The 19330-nt window shown below is 45.7% G+C and overlaps 1 protein-coding gene across 9 annotated transcripts in view; it reads left to right on the top strand.

Moving 5' to 3' along the window:
• Positions 1-19330, top strand: part of CACNA1A (calcium voltage-gated channel subunit alpha1 A) — a 300854-nt gene that overhangs the window by 164583 nt on the left and 116941 nt on the right. For 5 of the 9 annotated variants that reach the window (XM_055371580.2, XM_055371577.1, XM_055371576.1 and 2 more), the window contains exons 7-10: positions 6580-6683; positions 7963-8078; positions 9531-9587; positions 12125-12214. In XM_055371580.2, coding sequence (XP_055227555.1) covers positions 6580-6683; positions 7963-8078; positions 9531-9587; positions 12125-12214 — 367 coding nt within the window. Of the gene's footprint in view, positions 1-6579; positions 6684-7962; positions 8079-9530; positions 9589-12122; positions 12215-19330 lie in introns of all 9 variants that reach the window. The other 4 variants (XM_055371578.1, XM_063701769.1, XM_055371579.1 and 1 more) reach the window with 1 other exon arrangement.

Below are 19330 nucleotides of genomic sequence, written 5' to 3'. Positions count from 1 at the left end.
AAGACAAGGCAATCTCTAGAGCACATCCTTCCCAATATTAATGAATTTAACAAATGAGCAAGCCATCCTCCCCCACTCTCCTTCCCAAATCCAGACTTGTGCATATCCCTCCCTTAACTTGAACTGCCAAAGAAGAGATGAGAACCAGGAGAAGAGATCTGTGACCCCATCTTTGCTGATGAACTACCACAGAACAGCCGTGGCATCTCCAGTCCTTGTGCTTGTAAAATGTACTTTTCATTTTGCTCCTGAACAAAATCCACCCACCCCCACCCCCAAACCAAGGAAAGCTCATCTCCTAATCCAAAACTGCACCCAGCCTTCCACCACCTTCTTCGTGGGAATTGTTGATTCCAGAGTATGGAATTGAATAATTGAATGAGTGTGGAAGAGAAAAAGTGTCTCTAAAATCAGGCAGCAGAAGCCCACTCCCCAGAGAGGATGGTGCAGATGAGAGTTCAGGAGGGAGCTTGGCTTGGGGTTGATGATCTGAGCTATGCAGGGAACTTGGACACACCTCTCAATCAGTCATTCAACAGGCACCACTTATTGAGCACCAACTGTGTGCCAGGTGTTGTCCTAGGGGGTTGGGAATACAGGAATACAGCAGGGGACAAAAAGGACAAAGCCCCTCCCTCTTGTCGAATGGACATTCCAGCCAGGAAGACGAGAGAACAAGAGAAATAAGTAAAGTATATAGGCGGTGAAATGCAAAAGGGAAAAAAGAAACAGTAGGGACCAGAAATGAGGGATGCAATTGTAAAGGGCCATCAGGGGAGGCCTCCCTCAGAAGGTGGCATTTGAGTAAAAAACCTGAAGGAGGTGAGGGGAAACCATGTAGCAATCTCAGGGAAGAGCATTCCAGGCAGGGAGAGACAGCCTGTGCAAGGGCCGAGGTAGGACTGTGCTTGGCGTGGTTGAGGAACTGCAAGGAAGCCAGGTGGCTGGAACCGAATGAGCGAGGGAAAAGGGGAGGAGATAAAAGCAAGGAGATGGGAGGGTTGGAGGCCCCCTCTGCCATTCAGTAACTGAGTAACTTCATTTATTTCCTGTAGCTTGAACCACAAATGAACCACAAATAGAGTAGCTGAAAACAACAGAAATTTATTTATTCTCTGGCAGTTCAGGAGGCCAGGAGTCCACAGACCATCAAGGTCAGCTGGGCCACAGACCATCAAGATGTCAGCTGGGCCATGGTGCCTCCTGAGACTTGGTCTGAAATCCCTTCTTGCCTCCCTCCTAGCTTCTGGTGGTTTGCCAACAATGCTTGGTGGTCCTTGTCTTGTAGACATATCACCCTGATCCCGCCTTCATCTCCATTTCACATGGCCTTCTCCCTCTGTGCAAGGTTGTCTCTGTGCCCAGGTTTCTCCTTTTCTTATTATTTACTTATTTGTTTGTTTGTTTCTTTATTTTAGACACGGGGTCTTGCTCTGTCTCCCAGGCTGGAGTGCAGTGGTGCGATCATAGCTCACTGCAGCCTCAAACTCCTGGCCTCAAGCAATCCTCCTACCTCAGCCTCCTGAGTAGCTGGGACTGCAGATGTGAGCCACTGTGCTCTGCCCAGATGTCCTCTTTTTATAAGGAAACCCATCATGTAGGATGAGGTTCCACCCTAATGACCTGATCTTAACTTGATTCCATCTGCAAAGACCCTATTTCCAATTCATAGGTACCAGGGGTTAGGACTTCTTCAATGCATCTTTTTGGAGAGACCCACTGCAACCCACAACAGAACTGTGGGCATGTAACTTGACCTCTCGGCCAGGCGTGATGGCTCACACCTGTAATCCTAGCACTTTGGGAGGCCAAGGTGAGTGGATCGCCTGAGGTCGGGAGTTCGAGACCAGCCTGGCCAACATGGTCAAACCCCACCTCTACTAAAAATAGAAAAATTAGCTGGGCATGGTGGCAAGCACCTGTAATTCCAACTACTTGGGAGGGTGAGGCAGGAGAATTGCTTGAACCCAGGATGTAGAGGTTGCAGTGAGCCAAGATAGCGCCATTGCACTCCAGCCTGGGTGACAGAGTGAGACTCCATCTCAAATAAAAAAAAAAAATAGACCTCTCTGTGCCTCAGTTTTCTCACCTGGGAGGATGGGGATAATTATATACCCACTCCTGGGGTTCATGAGAGGATTAAATGAGCTCAAACAGTCCAAGCCTCCATGTGTGTCTGTTGTGGTGCTGGGTAGCGTGTCCTGTGGCCAGAGGTTCCCAAGCTTGTCGAGGACCCAGGCAAGGGCAGATTCGGGTCTTGTTGGCAGCATCTGAGATGGACGGGCTGCCTTGGCATGGAAGGGCCTCGGCTGTTTTTCCCTGTTCAGTCCTGTCCCTCTCCCCCATCCTCCACCCTGTCCCTGTCATCTGAGCCTGCTCCTCGTGATGGCTCAGAGTCTCCCTACTGGCGGCCGGTGCAGAGTTTCATTCCCTGGGCTATATTTAGCCCTGAGAAATGGGAACGAGAACCCTCAGCCACCAAAGTGATGGAGAGAGGAGCACAAAGCCAGTGCTGCCTTCTGTCCAGCAATGTTCTGCTGACTCGGTTCTTTCTTCCAGAACCTTCCAGAAGCAAAGCATTGGCATTTCTGAGCTTGTTAAAACAAGGGTGTGGGCTGGTGGCTGGCACATTCATTGTCCCCAGAACCTGTCTGTGTCCATGATTAAAGCTGACTTTGTTAGTTTTATTTTCAGTGCTTTTTTTTTTATCCATGGCAAAACACACATGACATAAAATTTACCATCCTAATTTTTTTTTAACTTTGTAACATTTTTTAATTGACAAGTAATAATTGTACTTATTCATGGGGTACATAGTGATGTTTCAATGCATATAATACATAGTGCTCAGATCAGGGTAATTAGCATATCCATCTTCTCAGACCTTTATTGTTTCTTTCTGTTAGGAACATTCAAGCTCCTCCTTCTAGCTGTTTGAAACCATTAATATATTGTTGTCATCCTAACCATTTTTTAGGATACAGTTTTGTGAAATTAAGTATAATACATTCACATTGTTGTGCAACTGTCACCACCATCCATCTCCCAGACTTTTCCATCTTCCAAATGTAACTCTGTCCCCACTAAACGCGAACTCCCTGTTCCCCCTCCCCCAGCCCTTGGCACCCACCATGCTACTTTCTGTTTTTATGAATCTGACGACTCTAGGGACCTCCTATAAATGGAATCATACAGGATTTTCCCTTTTATGACTGGTTTATTTCACATAGCATAATGCCCTCAAGGTTCACCCATGTTGCAGCACGTATCAGCATTTTCTTTCTTTTTAAGGTAAAGTTGACTATTAAAAAAAAACTTTTGCCGGGCTCAGTGGCTCACGCCTGTAATCCCAGCACTTTGGGAGGCTGAGGCAGGCAGATCAGGAGGTGAGGAGTTCAAGACCAGCCTGACCAACATGGTGAAACCCCATCTCTACTAAAAATGCAAAAATTAGCCAGGCATGGTGGCGGGCGCCTGTAATCCCAACTACTCAGGAGGCTGAGGCAAGAGAATTGCTTGAACCCGGGAGGCAGAGGTTGCAGTGAGCTGAGATCATGCCACTGCACTCCAGCCTCAGCAACAGAGTAAGACTCCGTCTCAAAAAAAAAAAAAAAAACTTTTTAAGAATTGAAGTAGAATAAACATACAGAAAAATCCACGGATTATAAGTGAAGAGCTTGATTAATTGTCACAAACTAAACACATCCATGTAACCAGCACACAAATGAGGAAACAGAAACTTCTCGGCCCCAGAAGCCCCCCTCATATCCTGTTCCTAGTCACTACCTCCCCGCAAGGGTACCCCTGCCAGGACTTTGAGCATCATTCACCAGTTTAGCCTGTTTTGTATTTTGCATAAATGAAGTCTGGCTTCTTTTGCTTGACATTAACTTTTTAAGATCTCGTGTGACCTGTGGCATTGTTCATTGCATGTATCCTCTCTCTCCTATTGATAACAGTGTGGATTGTTTGCAGTTTGGAGCTATGATGAATACCATTGCTATGAATGTTCTTGTGTGTGCTTTCTGTTGTGTAACTATTCAGAATTACTATTTCGGAATTACCATCTAATTGTAGTGATCTTGGATCAGTAACTATCCAAGAATTACTGGGTGTTGGCAAAGGTACATACAGTTATACACTGCACAGTGGCATTTTGGTCAACAACAGATCAAATATGTAACAGTGGTCCCATAATGGACCGAATACGTAACAGTGATTATCATACAGTATTTTTACTATAGCTTTTCTGTTTTTAGATCCTTTTTTTTTTTGAGACGGAGTCTCGCTCTGTTGCCCAGGCTGGAGTGCAGTGGCGTGATCTCCGCTCACTGCAAGCTCCGCCTTCTGGGTTCACGCCATTCTCCTGCCTCAGCCTCCCAAGTAGCTACAGGCACCCGCCACCAGGCCCGGCTAATTTTTTTTGTATTTTTAGTAGAGACGGGGTTTCACCATGTTAGCCAGGATGGCCTCGATCTCCTGACCTCATGATCTGCCCGCCTCGGCCTCCCAAAGTGCTGGGATTACAGGCGTGAGCCACCGCACCCGGCCTGTTTTTAGATATTTTTAGATACACTATAGAGTTGCAATTGCCTACAGTATTCCATAGAATAACATGCTGTACGGGTTTATAGCCTAGGAGCAATAGGCGAGACCATGCAGCCTAGGTGTGTAGTAGGCTATACCATCTAGGTTTGTGTAAGTACACTCCATGATGTTTGCACAACAAAATGACCTAGTGACACATTTCTCAGAATGTATGCTCATTGTTAAGCATGACTTAATTAATTTTAGTATAGAAACTCTCAACCAACTTTTCAAGTAGTTGTACCATGTGTTATGGGTTTTATTGTCTCACCCCAAAATTCATATGTTGAAGTCCTAACCCCCACTACCTCAGAATGTGACCTTATTTGGAAATAGATTCATTGCACATGTAAAGGTTTTGCCATTGGCAAAACTGCTGTTATTTTTGCACCAACCATAGCAGTTAAGATGAGATCATTAGGGTGGGTCCTAATCCAATACGATGGTGTCCATATAAAAAGGGGAGATTTTGGCACAGAGACAGGCACACACAGAGGAAGAATACCATGTTTAAACAAAGGCAGAGCTCAGGATGATGCCTCTACAAGCCAAGAATCGGCAAAGATTGCCAGCAAACCACCAGAAGCTAGGAGAGAGGCATAAAACAGATTCTGTCTCACAGCCCTCAGAAGGAACCAGCCCTTCTGACACCTTGAGCTTGGATTTCTGGCCTCTATAACTGTAAGACAATAAATCTTTGTTGTTTAAGCCACCTAGGTTGTGGTTCCTTGTTAAAGCAGCCACAGGAGATGAATACAGCATGGTACCCTCCCACTGGCAGATTATGAGGGTTCCAGTTGCTCCAGAGCTTCACAGACACCTGGTAGTAATGACCTCATCTTAACTTCTTTCTCATTTTAGCCTTTCTTCCAGGCAGCAGCAGTGTCATACATGCTTTTAAAGGTGGGCTTTTAAAGCCACACTTGTGAGCCCTGCATTCTGCAGGTGTCACAGGGTGATCAACCATTGAAAGGCTACCCCTGCCCTGACAGCTGGAGGCAAGGCTTCCCAGCACAGAAGTTAAGCCCATGGACTCTGGGTCCAGGTGGTTAGTGCAAATCCCGTGTCCACTAGTGAATAACTCTGTGACCTTGGGCTGATGATTTTGTCTTTCTAAGCCTCAGTTTCCTCAATAGTAACATGGGCATTATAACATAGAGGCATCATGAGGAGTAAATGACTAAGTGAGCTAACATACATAATGTGCTTAGGAAGGTGCCAGCACACCATAAATACTCTGTAAGTGCTGGCTTTTATCATTCCTCTCTCTCTCTCTCTCTCTCTCTCTCTCTCTCTCTCTCTCTCTCTCCCTCTCTCTCCCTCTCTCTCTCTCTCTACCCCCCCCCCACCTCCTCTCCTTGATTTTCTTCCCCTCATCTTACTTCCTTCTTGCTATAGTGTTCTATTTTCTGTTTCAGAGAGTATTCTATTTGTGGACTTTTTTCCTCTTGAAAATTGAGCTGAAACTTCTGAGAATTTTTTGTGATTGGCATTAAGGCTGCAGGGAATGGAGCAGGGAGACACTTGAGGAAAGGGCTCATGGCCCATCTGTCTGGCTTGGTGATTTCACCAGGCCATCAGACTCTGTGATCATGCATCTCCTCTAAGGGGAGTCTGTGACTGTGCTGGGAGAAGGGAAGGAACCAGGGATTAATTAATCCATTTCAGTAGGTTTTGTGTTTTGTTTGGTTTACTTTTTCGTTCTCCTTCTGGACTGTGGTCTGGGAAGTCCTCTTGTGTTTCTTACTCATTCCCAGGTCAATTATGTTATGTGAGGAGAACATAATTAAGAGAGAGCTTTTCCCTTTGGATGTTTTCTTCAGAAAACATTCCTCCATTTCCCCCTCTGGGATGCCAGAGCCCCAGAACTCCACAAGCCAAGAACATTTAAGACAGAGCCACAAGAGAACCGAGCTTCCCCTTCCCTCACCTGTCAGGTTCTATCTGAGTCCCAGTCAACTCTCACCTGCTTTCCCTCCTCACACCCTACAGAGCAACGATGCCTCAGGGAACACTTGGAACTGGTTGTACTTCATCCCCCTCATCATCATCGGCTCCTTTTTTATGCTGAACCTTGTGCTGGGTGTGCTGTCAGGGTAAGTTTCTGCTACTCCCCACCCCATCCCACTCACTCCTCTTTGCCGACTTCTTCTCAAGTAGAGGCCATTGAAGCTTTGTTTTCATTCACCAGACAGAGAAAAGGCTTCTTCCCTTGTTTGGGTTACCAGACTGTTATTAGCAAGCCATGTACAGGTGCAGAGGTTGTGTACTGCTAGGGGTACCCAGTGAGAGGGTTCATATGGGCTTTACTTTCTTTACATTTTTTTAAAAAACCAGTAGTTTGGGTTTACTTCTCCCCCATTTCCAAATATAAAATCATAGCATATGCTCTAACGGTGTATTTTCCTGACCCATATTGTCCTCTATCCCTAAGATTTTTTTGGCTTAATCATAAACGGGCTTCATTTTTCTTACCATAAGAGGTCTGGGCACTTGTATGGTGGCTCTATGGCACCATCAGCAACCCCCGATTCTTCCAGTTTTCCATTCTGACATCTTTACCAGAGGCTTCCAATCTCGTGGATACCTCATGTTCTTAAGATGGCTGCCTCACACCCTCCAGATGGCCACTTCATGTTCCAAACAGGAAAAGGAAGAAGGGAAACAGGAAGAGGTGGGACCTATGGCAGAGAAGCCAACCTGCTGCAGAAATCTTTCATTCATGGCTTATTGGTCTAACTTAAAAGAGGGCTGAAATAATTATTAGCCAAAAGTATGAAGAGAATGAGAATGAGGTATGCAGCCAGTGGTGGTTGGCATGGCATGGTTTTATCCTTTTGGTTTTTTTCTTTTTTATTATTTTTTTTTGAGATGGTGTCTAGCTTTATTACCCAGACTGGAGTGTAGGGGGCGATCATAGCTCACCGTAACCTAGAACTCCTAGGCACAAGCGATCCTCCTGCCTCAGCCTCCTAAGTAGCTAAGGCAACAAGTGTATGCCACCATGCCCAGCTACATTTTTTATTTTTCATAGAGATGGGGCCCACTGTGTTGTCCAGGCTGGTCTCAAATTCCTGGCCTTAAATGATACCCCCATCTCAGCCTCACAAAGTGCTGGGATTACAGACATGAGCCACTGTGCCTGGCCTTTTTCTTTACCTAGGCACAGTTGTCGGGAAATGTGTGAAGCTGGCAGAAGCACCCATCACTATAATATCCCAGTCTTTTCCCAGAAGACCTGACTCCTCCTGTTGAAAACTCCTGACCTCCAGGGACTTCTGAATCCCCAAACACACACACACACACACACACACACACACACATTTCCTAACATTTTCAAAACAGCCATACTCTGGCTTTTCTATGCTTCTCCAGGGAGTTTGCCAAAGAAAGGGAACGGGTGGAGAACCGGCGGGCTTTTCTGAAGCTGAGGCGGCAACAGCAGATTGAACGTGAGCTCAATGGGTACATGGAGTGGATCTCAAAAGCAGGTGAGGCCCTTTCATCCTGGGGCCCAGGGATGGAGATCCCAGGCCACGGAGTACAAAGAGAGTCATGCAGTTTGGAGAAGGCTAAGCTGGGAGGGTCATGATGGGAGGAGAAAGAGAACCTGAATGGGTAGTCCCAAATTTTATCAACAAGAATCCAGAGTCTGATATGAAAAAGTCTAGGATGAAGCCAGGATCTGACATCACGTAACTAGAATTCTGAAATCAGACACTGGTTTACATCCCGGCCCTGCCGCTTTTTACCCATGCACCACACATCCCTGTACCTCCGTTTCCTCAGCTGTTACATGGAGGCGATGATAGTGCCTATGTCATAGTACTATTGGAGTATTTAGTAAAATAATCTCAGCTAAATCACTTGGGGAGAGCAGTGCCTGATACACGGTAGGCACATATTTATTTGTTCAGCCATTTAACAAACATTTAGGGAGCACCTGCTGTGTGCCAGGCACTGATCTAAGCACTGAGGATATGGGAGTAAACAATACACACCAAATCCCTGCCCTCAGAGCTCTGATATTCTAGTGAGAGAGATAAAGCAAACAAATACATGTCATGTTGGGAACTCCCAAATTCAGAGAAGGAAGATAAAACAGACTAGGAAGATAAAACAGAGTAGGAAGTTGGCCGGGCGCGGTGGCTCACGCCTGTAATCCCAGCACTTTGGGAGGCTAAGGCGGGCAGATTTCCTGAGGTCAGGCATTCGAGACCAGCCTGGCCAACATGGTGAAACCCTGTCTCTACTAAAAATACAAAAATTAGCCGGGCATGGTGGCACATGCCTGTAATCCCAGCTACTCGGGAGGCTGAGGCAGGAGAATTGCTTGAACCCAGGAGGCAGAGGTTACAGTGAGCTGAGGTCGCACCAGTGCACTCCAGCCTGGGCAACAGAGTGAGACTCCATGTCAGAGAAAAAAAAAAGAGTAGGAAGTTAGAGGCAGGGTGGTCAGGGAAGGCTTCTCTAAGGAAGTACCCTCTGAGCAGAGAGACCTGAAGGACGTGAAGAAGGAAGCTGTGGTGATGTCAAGGGAAGGGGCATTCCAGGCAGAGACAGCAAGTGCAAAGGCCCTGAGCTAGGAACGTATTTGAGACACAGCAAGGAAGCCAGTGCAGCTGAAACAGAGTGAGAGGTGGGGACAGCTGGAGGAGAGGAAGACAGGAAGGTGATGGAGATCAGATCAAGCAGGGGCTTATAGGCTGTGGTGTGGACGTTGGTTTTTATTTTGCACGAGGTGGGGAGAATATTGGCTATTGCTACTGCTGTGGAGGTGGGGCTTGAAGTCAGAAACCACCCAGCAGCATGTTTTTTGGTCGGTTGAGCTGTCACCATCAGCCAGCAGAGAATGGGGGTGTCCGGGCAGACCCTTCTTCCTGGTCCAAGGGAGAACTCATCCTCCAAATGCGGGAGCTTAACTCTGTGCTCTTCCTCTTCAGAAGAGGTGATCCTCGCCGAGGATGAAACTGACGGGGAGCAGAGGCATCCGTTTGATGGTAACTGCTCTAAACCCACCTCGGGGGTGGGTCCCAGGGGAGAAGGGAGAAGCTGTGGTGGGGAATCGGGGGAGAGCAGGTGACTGGCTCTAAGGATCTTGCAGAGGGTAGACGTTCCTCTTGGAGGAATTTTAGGACTTCCATGCAGAGTTTCCCTATTCTGGCCTCCGCTTTTTTGTTTTAACCATGGACCTGGTTTTTTCTGCTTTGTGCCTTGGTTTTTCTCATGTGCAAAATGGGTATGATATAAACAATACCCTAGCTCATGAGATTGTTTCTCAGAATGATATTCATTATGGCAAATAGAACACCTGGGATAGTGCCTGGCATGAGGTCAGCACGTTTGTTTGCTAAATAAGTAATAATTCCACCAATAATCCAGTTTACTGTGAACGGCTGCTGTCTCCCATGTTAGAAACTTAACCAGACAGAACCATGACTTTCTTTCTTTTTTTTTTTTTTAATTGAGACAGAGTCTTGCTCTGTCACCCAGGCTGGAGTGCAGTCACATGATCTCACCTCACTGCAACCTCTGGCTCCCAGGTTCAAGCAATTCTCTGCCTCAGCCTCATGAGTAGCTGAGATTACAAGCATAAGCCACCATGCCTGGCTAATTTTTATATTGTTGATAGAGATGGTGTTTCGCCATGTTGGCCGGGCTGGTCTTGAACTCCTTGCCTCAAATGATCTGCCCACCTCGGCCTCCCAAAGTGCTGGGAGTGTAGATGTCAATTCATGGTCCCCTGGAAACCTGAATATGAAAGGAGGGACCATTAAAAAGGTGTCCAAAAGCCCAACCTCCCCAGCATAGCTGGGAGTCAGGGGACAGACTGTAAGAGTCACTGTGTATCCAACCTGAGGCTTCATGAAAGTAAAGTTTCCTAGAATTTAGAGATAGGGCTGGATGCGGTCTGTCTGTGGCTCACATCTGTAATCCCAACACTTTGGGAGGCCAAGACAGGAGGAACACTTGAGCCTGGGAGTTCAAGACCAGCCTGGGCAACATAGTGAGGTTCCGTCTCTACAAAAAATAAAAACTTAGCCAGATGTGGTGGCACACGCACGTATGGTCCCAGCTACTCAGGAGGCTGAGGTGGGAGGATCACTTGAGCCCAAGAGGTCGAGGTTGCAGTGGGCACCACTCCACTCCAGCCTGGGTGACAGAGTGAGACCCTGTTTCAAAAGAAAAAAAAAGAATTTAGAGATAGGCCAGAATAATATGTCTGCAATATAATAATAACAGCAATAAGAAAAATAATAGTACTCCCTGAAAAATGCAACTTCTTGCTCGAGATTTATCTTCTCACACTTTAGAAAACTGGTTAGACAGGGGCTGGGCGTGGTGGCTCATGCCTGTAATCTCAGCACTTTGGGAGGCCAAGGTGAGTGGATCACTTGAGGCCAGGAGTTCAAGACCGGCCTGGCCATCATGGCGAAACCCCATCTCTACTAAAAATACAAAAATTAGCTAGGTGTCATGGCACATGCCTGTAATCCCAGCTACTCAGGAGGCTAAACTACGAGAATTGCTTGAACCTGGGAGACGGAAGTTGCGGTGAGCCGAGATCACACCACTGCACTCCAGCCTAGGCGACAGAGCAAGACTCTGTCTCAAAAAAAAGAAAGAAAGCTGGTTAGACAGGGTGATGACTTTTGATTAAAAATCTGAGAGATTTGAGGGAAATAAAAGAACTGGCACCGCATCCCAGAAGGTTATAAAATGAATTTTATTATTTTAGTTGGGGAGGGGAGATTACCTAACTCCCCTAAATGAGTTAGGTAATCTAATTCATTTAGGGTACCTAAATCTTTTTATTGGAAGTCTACACCTGAACTTATTGTCTGCTGTGGAGCCCCTGGGGTGTATAGCTTGAATACGGGGGCAGAATCCCAAAATTGCAGCCTGCCTAGCGAGTATGCTACAGGTCAAGGGGTGGACTGTTTTCATAAGAAAGTGAGATTTCTTAGAATTTAAAAATAGAGGCTGAGTGCGGCGGCTCATGCCTGTAATCCTAGCACTTTTGGAGGCCAAGGCAGGCAAATCACTTGAGGTCAAGAGTTTGACCAGCCTGGCCAACATGGCAAAACCCCATCTCTACTAATAATACAAAAATTAGCCGGGCATGGTGGCGCATGCCTGTAGTCTCAGCTACTCAGGAGGCTGAGGCAGGAGAATCGCTTGAACTCAGGAGGCAGAGGTTGCAGTAAGCCAAGATCACACCACTCTCTGGGTGGCAGAGCAAGATTCTGTCTCAAAATAAATAAACAAATAAATAAATAAACCAGAAGGAAAATAGTGGCTGAGGGCCCAGACCTGGAGTCGGACTGAACCCGACTTGATTCTTGTCTTTACCCCTTTAAGCAAAGTGATAGTGCCACCTTGAACCTCAGTTTACACATCTGAAAAATGGGTATACTATTAGTTCCCGTGAGAACAGTTGCCGTGAGAGTTAAATCCAAGGACACACTGTGTCCATATGGTCTGTGTTGCAAAAAGGGTAACGTCTTTTTCTCTTGCCATGTTTCCATTGTTGGAGCTCTGCGGAGAACCACCATAAAGAAAAGCAAGACAGATTTGCTCAACCCCGAAGAGGCTGAGGATCAGCTGGCTGATATAGCCTCTGTGGGTGAGTCCCTTCCTCTGCCACCTATCAGTTGTTCATCACCTATCACCCAAGAGACATGGTGGGGTGGGGGCAGAGGGCTTGCAAACCGTGCTGCCTGGATTTGGGTCTCAGCTCCACCCTTTCCCACCTGTGCGTGTGTCCTGGGCAGATTACATCATTATGGGAATAACATCCGTGCCTAGCTTCTCATTATTTTGTGGGAATTCAACTAAATGATCCCCATGAAGCATGGCGAACCAGCACCTGGCAGGGACGAAGCTCCCAGTCAAGTTGGTGAATGTTTGTGACTCATTCGGGAAGTATTCATGGGGGACCTGCTTATATTAGGTGCTTGGTTGCAAACAAGACAAGGTAGTCACGAGGCTGAGCTGGGAGGATCACTTGAGCCTGGGAAGTGGAGGCTGCAATAAGCCATTATTGTGTTACTGCACTCCAGCCTGGGCACAGAAAAAAAAAAAAAAAAAAAGACACAAACTGAGCCAGGCACAGTGGCTCGTGCCTGTAATCCCAACACTTTGGGAAGCTGAGATGAGCAGATCACCTGATGTCGGGAATTCGAGACCAGCCTGGCCAACATGGTGAAACCCTGGCTCTACTAAAAATACAAAAAAATTAGCCTGTAGTTCCAGCCACTCTGGAGGCTGAGGCGGGAGCATCACTTGAACCTGGGAAGCAGAGGTTGCAGTGAGCTGAGATCTCATCACTGCCCTCCAGCCTGGGCAACAGAGCAAGATCCTGTCTCAACAAAAAAAAAAAAAAAAAAAAAAAGACACAAACCAAATCCCTACCTACATGGAGCTCACAGTCCAGTGCAGGAAACAGAAATTAAACAGAGAATTACACAAATAAACCTGTAATGGTAATGGCACTTCAGGGAGAGGCTCTGGGCTTAGCTTGCTCTAGAAGGATGGGGAGCAGTCAGGGAAGGCTACCTGGAGGAAGTGATGGTTAAGCTGGGAACTGAAGGATGGGTAGGAGATCACTGTGGTGGTGATAGCAGAAGGAACAGTGTGAGAGGCAGGGCTCAGACCTTTGCCACCACAAGGGCCAGAGTTCGAGGGAGGAGGAAACATTTATTCTTTCCCTTCTCACTCCTCTGTCCTATTGATTCATTGGCTGTGATTATGTTGATTTTGACCTTCTAAAGTGAGAATGTATTGTTATTGTTGTTGTTGTTCTTTAATGGGTTTTTCTTTTTAATGGAAGGAAGAGCATCCAGGCAGAGGAAATAAGACTGGAATAAGATTGAAGGGAGAAGGAATTTAGGCTGCTTGGGAAACTGTGTGGCCGCAGTTTAGAGGAAGAAAGGATGGCAAGAGAAAGAGGAAGGGAGGAAGAGAGGGAGGGAGAGAAGTGAAGGAAGGAGGGAAGTTAGTACATCCATGTGTTTCTGATCCACTATTTCGTATTCCCCTTTTATCGCTCGCTCCTAGTTTATAACCTTATTGCTGAGTTTAGGCATAATTTCCATTGCGATCACGTATCTCGTAGGGTGGATACACTATGGTTTGTTTAGCCATAGCTCTATTATAGGGTGTTTGAGTTGTTTCCAATAATTTCTCTTACGAAGAACACTGCTGTGCACATTTACGTACAATGACTCCCCCCCCCCTCTTTGGGCGTATTTCCTTGGGGATAATTATAGGATCAAAGATATTAACAGCTTTTCAACTCATTATTCAAAGAGCCATTCTGAGTTTCAAAAACATGGAACCCATTTATAAACCTGCCAAGTATGCATATGTTCATGGATTCCCCACCCAGGCCATCGAATATTACCAATTTAATTTCCTTTCCCAGTTAAGTGGGTTTGTAATGAAACCTTAAAGCTTGTTTTCATTTGCATTTTTAATTTCCAGCCAAAACACGCTTTTCTTTGTAATGGAGAACTCATTCTGCTTCCACTCGTGTGTGCATCTGTTAATCTCCTGTAAGCAAATGTCAAGAATTGGAGCGCTCAGTAGGTGTCTTGAGTATTTGATCAATTATGTCTGTCTCACGTGTTACGTTCCCTCCATTGTTTAAAATCTGTTTTATGACCAGGCACAGTGGTTCACGCCTGTAATCCCACTGCTTTGGGAGGCCAGTGCAGGAGGATCTCCTAAGATCAGCAGTTCAAGACCAGCCTGGGCAACATAACAAGGCTCCATCTCTGAAAAACAAAATGTTGAAAAACTTAGCCAGGCATTATGGCACACACCTATAGTCCCATCTATTTGGGAAGCTAAGGCAGGAGGATTTCTTGAACCCAGGAATTCAAGGTTGCAGTGAGCTATGATTGTGCCACTGCACTGCAACGTGGGCAACAGAGTGAGAACCTGTCTCTTAAAAAAATAAAATAACATGCATTCTTAAAAATCTGCTTTGTTGGCCGGGCACGGTGGCTCACGCCTGTAATCCCAGCACTTTGGGAGGCTGAGGCAGGTAGATCGCTTAAGGTCAGGAGTAGGAGACCAGCCTGGCCAACGTGGTGAAACCGTGTCTGTACTAAAAATTCAACAATTAGCTGGGTGTGGTGGCGTGAGCCTGTAATCCCAGCTACTCAGGAGGCTGAGGCACAAAATCACTTGAACCCGGGAGGCGGAGGCTGCAGCGAGCCGAGATGGCGCCATTGCCCTCCAGCCTGGGCAACAAGAGTGAAACGCCATCAAAAAAATAAAAAATCTGCATATACATATATATGTATATATTTTTTAAATTTTTTTAATTTTTTTTTTTTTTCTGAGATGGAGTCTTGCTCTAGCACCCAGGCTGGAGAGCAATGGCGCCATCTCGGCTCACTGCAGCCTCTGCCTCTGTTAACAAGGCAGGTGACATTGCAGCTTTCTAAACAGACCCAAAACCCAGGCCAGTGGCTTGTTCTTTCATAGCCACGTTTGCTACAGGCAAATCCACCAAAACCCACCTCATCAGCCTGATTACTCAAAAAGACAAAGGAGCCCCCAATCTAGCCAGTGGTTTTCTAGACCACCCCAAAAGAGATCTCTGGAATTCCAGGATTCTGGCAAGGAATCACATTTAGCTTTATTTATTTATGTAAAGAATGCAACAATACAGGCTGGGTGTGGTGGCTCATGCCTGTAATCCCAACATTTTGGGAAGCTGAGGTGGGAGGATCGTTTGAGGTCAGGAGTTTCAGACCAGCCTGGGCAACATAGTGAGACCCTGTCTCTATCAAATATTAGCTGGGCATTGTGGCACACGCCAGTAGTCCCAGCTACTCGTGAGGCTGAGGTGGATCACCTGAGCCCAGGAGGTCAAGGCTGCAGTGAGCCGCAGCATGCCCCTGCACTCCAGCCTGCGTGACAGAGACTTCATCTCAAAAAAAAAAAAACAAAAAAAAGTAATAATACAGTAATGCATATTTCAAAGTAAGGTGGGAGCTATGTGGTATTTGCGTTCACGTTCACATTATACCACAGTATGCACAGTCCTTTTTTTTTTTTTTTTTTTTGAGACAGTGTCTTGCTCTGATGTTCAGGCTAGAGTGCAGTGGTGCAGGCATAGCTCACTGCAGCCTCAAACCCCTGGACTCAAGTGATCCTCCCACCTCAGCCTCCCAAGTAGCTGGGACTATAGGTGTACACTGCTACACTCAGCTAAGTTTTTTATATTTTTTAATAGAGATGGGATCTCGATATGTTGCCTAGGCTGGTCTCAAACTCCTGGCCTCAAACAATCCTCCTACCTCCACCTCCCAAAGCAGTGGGATTACAGGCGTGAGCCACCACACCTGGCGCACATGCAGTCTTACATAATTGGTGATTCTACTGTGCTGTTGAATCAGTTGATAAACGCACTATAAAGCAGGTTCATTTCTAATTGATGAACTTACTGCTGAAATAAGGAACTTGAATCATTTACATGAAAAGTTGAGCCATGTTGCTGAAAGGATATCAATTTTTTTTCTTTTTTTTCTTTTTTTTTGAGATGGAGTCTTACTCTGTCGCCCAGGTGGGAGTGCAGTGGTGCGATCTCGGCTCACTGCAACCTCCGCCTTCCAGGTTCAAGCAATTCTCCCACCTCAGCCTCCAAGTAGCTGGGACTACAGGTGCACACCACCACGCCCGGCCAATTTTTGTATTGTTAGTAGAGATGGGGTTTCACCATGTTGGCCAGGCTGGTCTCAAACTCCTGACCTCAGGTGATCTGCCCACCTCAGCCTCCGAAAGTGCTGGGATTACAGGTGTTAGCCACCGCGCCTGACAGGATATCAAATTTCATTTAGACTGCAGGAATACGTTCAAGAGATCTATTTTGTACAGCCTGGTGACTGTATTAATAACAATGTATTATATACTTGAAAATTGCTCAGAGAGTAGGTTTTAAGCATTCTCACCATGAGAAAAGTGATAAGCATATGTAACAATGCATATGTTAACTAGCTCAACTGAGCCACTCCATAGTGTATACATATGGTCAAAATATCATGTTATGCACTATAAATAGATACAGCCTGTATCTGTCAATTTAAAATAAATGAATAATAACTTTGAAAAGAAAAATAACAGTATGGCTGGGCACAGTGGCTCACACCTGTAATCCCAGCATTTTGGGATGCCAAGACGGGCTTGAGGCCAGGAGTTTGAGACCAGCCTGGCCAACATGGCGAAACTTTGTCTCTAATAAATATACAAAAATCGGCTGGGCATGGAGGCGGGCGCCTGTAATCCCAACTACTTGGGAAGCAGAGGCATCACTTAACCTCGGAGATGGAGGTTGCAGTGAGCCAAGATCTGCACTCCAGCCTGGGTGATAGAGTGAGCCTTTATTTATTTCTGTAAAGAGTGCAATAATACAGGCCTGGTGTGGTGGCTCATGCCTGTAATCCCAACGTTTTGGAAGGCCAAGGTGAGAGGATCATTTGAGGCTACAGGCGCATGCCACAGTGCCCAGCTAATACTTGATAGAGACACGGTCTCGCTATGTTGCCCAGGCTGGTCTCAAAACCCTGGCTTCAAATGAGCCTCCCACCTTGGCCTCCCAGAGTGTTATGATTACAGGTGTGAGACACTGTACCTGGCCTGTATTTAAAAATAAAGAAGAAGAAGAGGAAAGAAGAAGAAGGAAGAAGGAAGAAGAAGAAAAGGAGGAGGAGGAGGAATGGGAAGGGGAAGGGGAAGAAGAAGAGGGGGAAGGGGAAGAAGAAGAGTAGGAAGGGGAAGGGGAAGAGGAAGAAGAGGAAGAAGAAGAAGAAGAAGCACAATGATAAATAAGTAAAATGTGGAGCATATGAAAACAAAACAAAAAAAAGTTGATCCATTATGAATGGAAGCTGCCATTGTAACTCTGCTTTTTTAGGAAAACCAGACCCCATTTAGATGATTTTATTTGTTTTTAAAGGCAGGTTCTTGCTCTGTCACTCAGGCTGGAGTGCAGTGATATGATCATAGCTCTCTGCAGCCTGGAGCTCCTGGGCTCAAGCGATCCTCCCAGCTTAGCCTCCCAAGTAGCTGGGACTACAGGCACCACCACACCCAGCTAATTTGTTGTTGCTGTTGTTGATGTTGTTGTTGAGACGGGGTCTGGCTATGTTGCCCAGGCTGGTCTCAAACTCCTGGCCTCAAGTGACCCTCCTGCCCTGGCTTCCCAAAGTGCTGGGATTACAGGCATGATTTTTTATTAATTTATTTGCAGCTGACAAATGGTAATTGTGTATGTTTATGGAGTACAGTGTGATGTTTTAGTCTATGTATACATCATAGAATGATTCAGTCATGCTAATTAACACATCCATTGCCTCACCACCTCACCATTTTTTGTGTGTGGGGAAGGCATTAAAAATCTCTTAGCAATTTTGAAATACGCAACACATTACTATTTATTAATAATGCGATATAAATACACAATAATGTATTAATGTATCAGTAAATGCAATGCAATGCAATGCAATAGATCACTAAAACTTACTCCTCCAGTCTAACTGCAACTTATACCCTTTGATCAACATCTTCTCTTTCTCAATCCCTCCTCCTCCCCTGCAGCCTCCAGGAACCACCTTCCTGCTCTTTCTATGAGATCAATTTTTTTTAGTTTTAAGCTCCCACATGTGAGATCATGTAATTGTCTTTCTGTGCCAGCTTATTTTACTCAGTATAATGTCCTCCAGTTCTGTCCCTGTTGTCACACGTTACAGAATTTCTTTCTTTTAGGGCTGTATAATATTCTATTTGTATATATACCACATTTTCTTTATCCATTCATCCATTGTGGGACACTTAGTTTGCTTCCATATTTTGGCTATTGTGAATAATGCTAAAGTGAACGTGAGAGTGCAGATGTTCTGAAAATACTTAAATGTCAGACCTGAAATGGTAAAGATGCTCCAAGAAAACATAAGGAGAAAGCTCCATGGCATTGGTCTCGGGAATGATTTTTTGGACAGGACCTCAAAAGCACAGGCAACAGAAGCCAAAATGGACAAATGGGATCGTATCAAACTAAAAAATTTGTGCACAGCAAAGGAAGCGTTCAGCAGAGGAAAGAGACAACCTAAGGAACGTGAGAAAACGTTTGCAAACAATACATCTGATAAGGAGCTAATATCCAAAATATATAAGGAACTCAAACAACTCAACAGCAAGAAAACAACCCAATTAAAAATGGGCAAAGACAGCTACTCGGGAGGCTAAGATGTGACAATCCCTCGAGCCCGGGAGGAGGAGGTTGCAGTGAGCTGACATTGCATCACTGCACTCCACCCTGGGCGACAGAAGGAGACCAAGACCCTGTCTCAAAATAAAAAATAAAAATGTGCAAAGCATCTGAACATACATATCCCAAAAGAAAAGACATACAAGTGGCCAACAGGTATATGAATAAAATGCTGAACATCACTCATCATCAGGGAAATGCAAATCAAAACCACCATTAGCTATCACCTCACACATGTTAGAGTAGCTATTATCTTTTTGTTTGTTTGTTTGTTTTTTGTTTTTTGTTTTGTTTTTGAGAGGGCGTCTCACTCTGTCGCCCAAGCTGGAGCGCAGTGTTGTGATCTCAGCTCACTGCAACCTCTGCCTCCTGGGTTCAAGGGATTCTACTGCCTCAGCCCCCCGAGTAACTGAAATTACAGGCACACGCCACCATGCCCAGCTAACTTTTGTATTTAGTTTC

Source organism: Gorilla gorilla, chromosome 20 (genome assembly GCF_029281585.2).
Source record: "Gorilla gorilla gorilla isolate KB3781 chromosome 20, NHGRI_mGorGor1-v2.1_pri, whole genome shotgun sequence".
Classification (NCBI taxonomy): Eukaryota; Metazoa; Chordata; class Mammalia; order Primates; family Hominidae; genus Gorilla; species Gorilla gorilla.
Note: the sequence above shows the minus strand (reverse complement) of the source record. Positions and strands in the feature narration are given on the sequence as shown.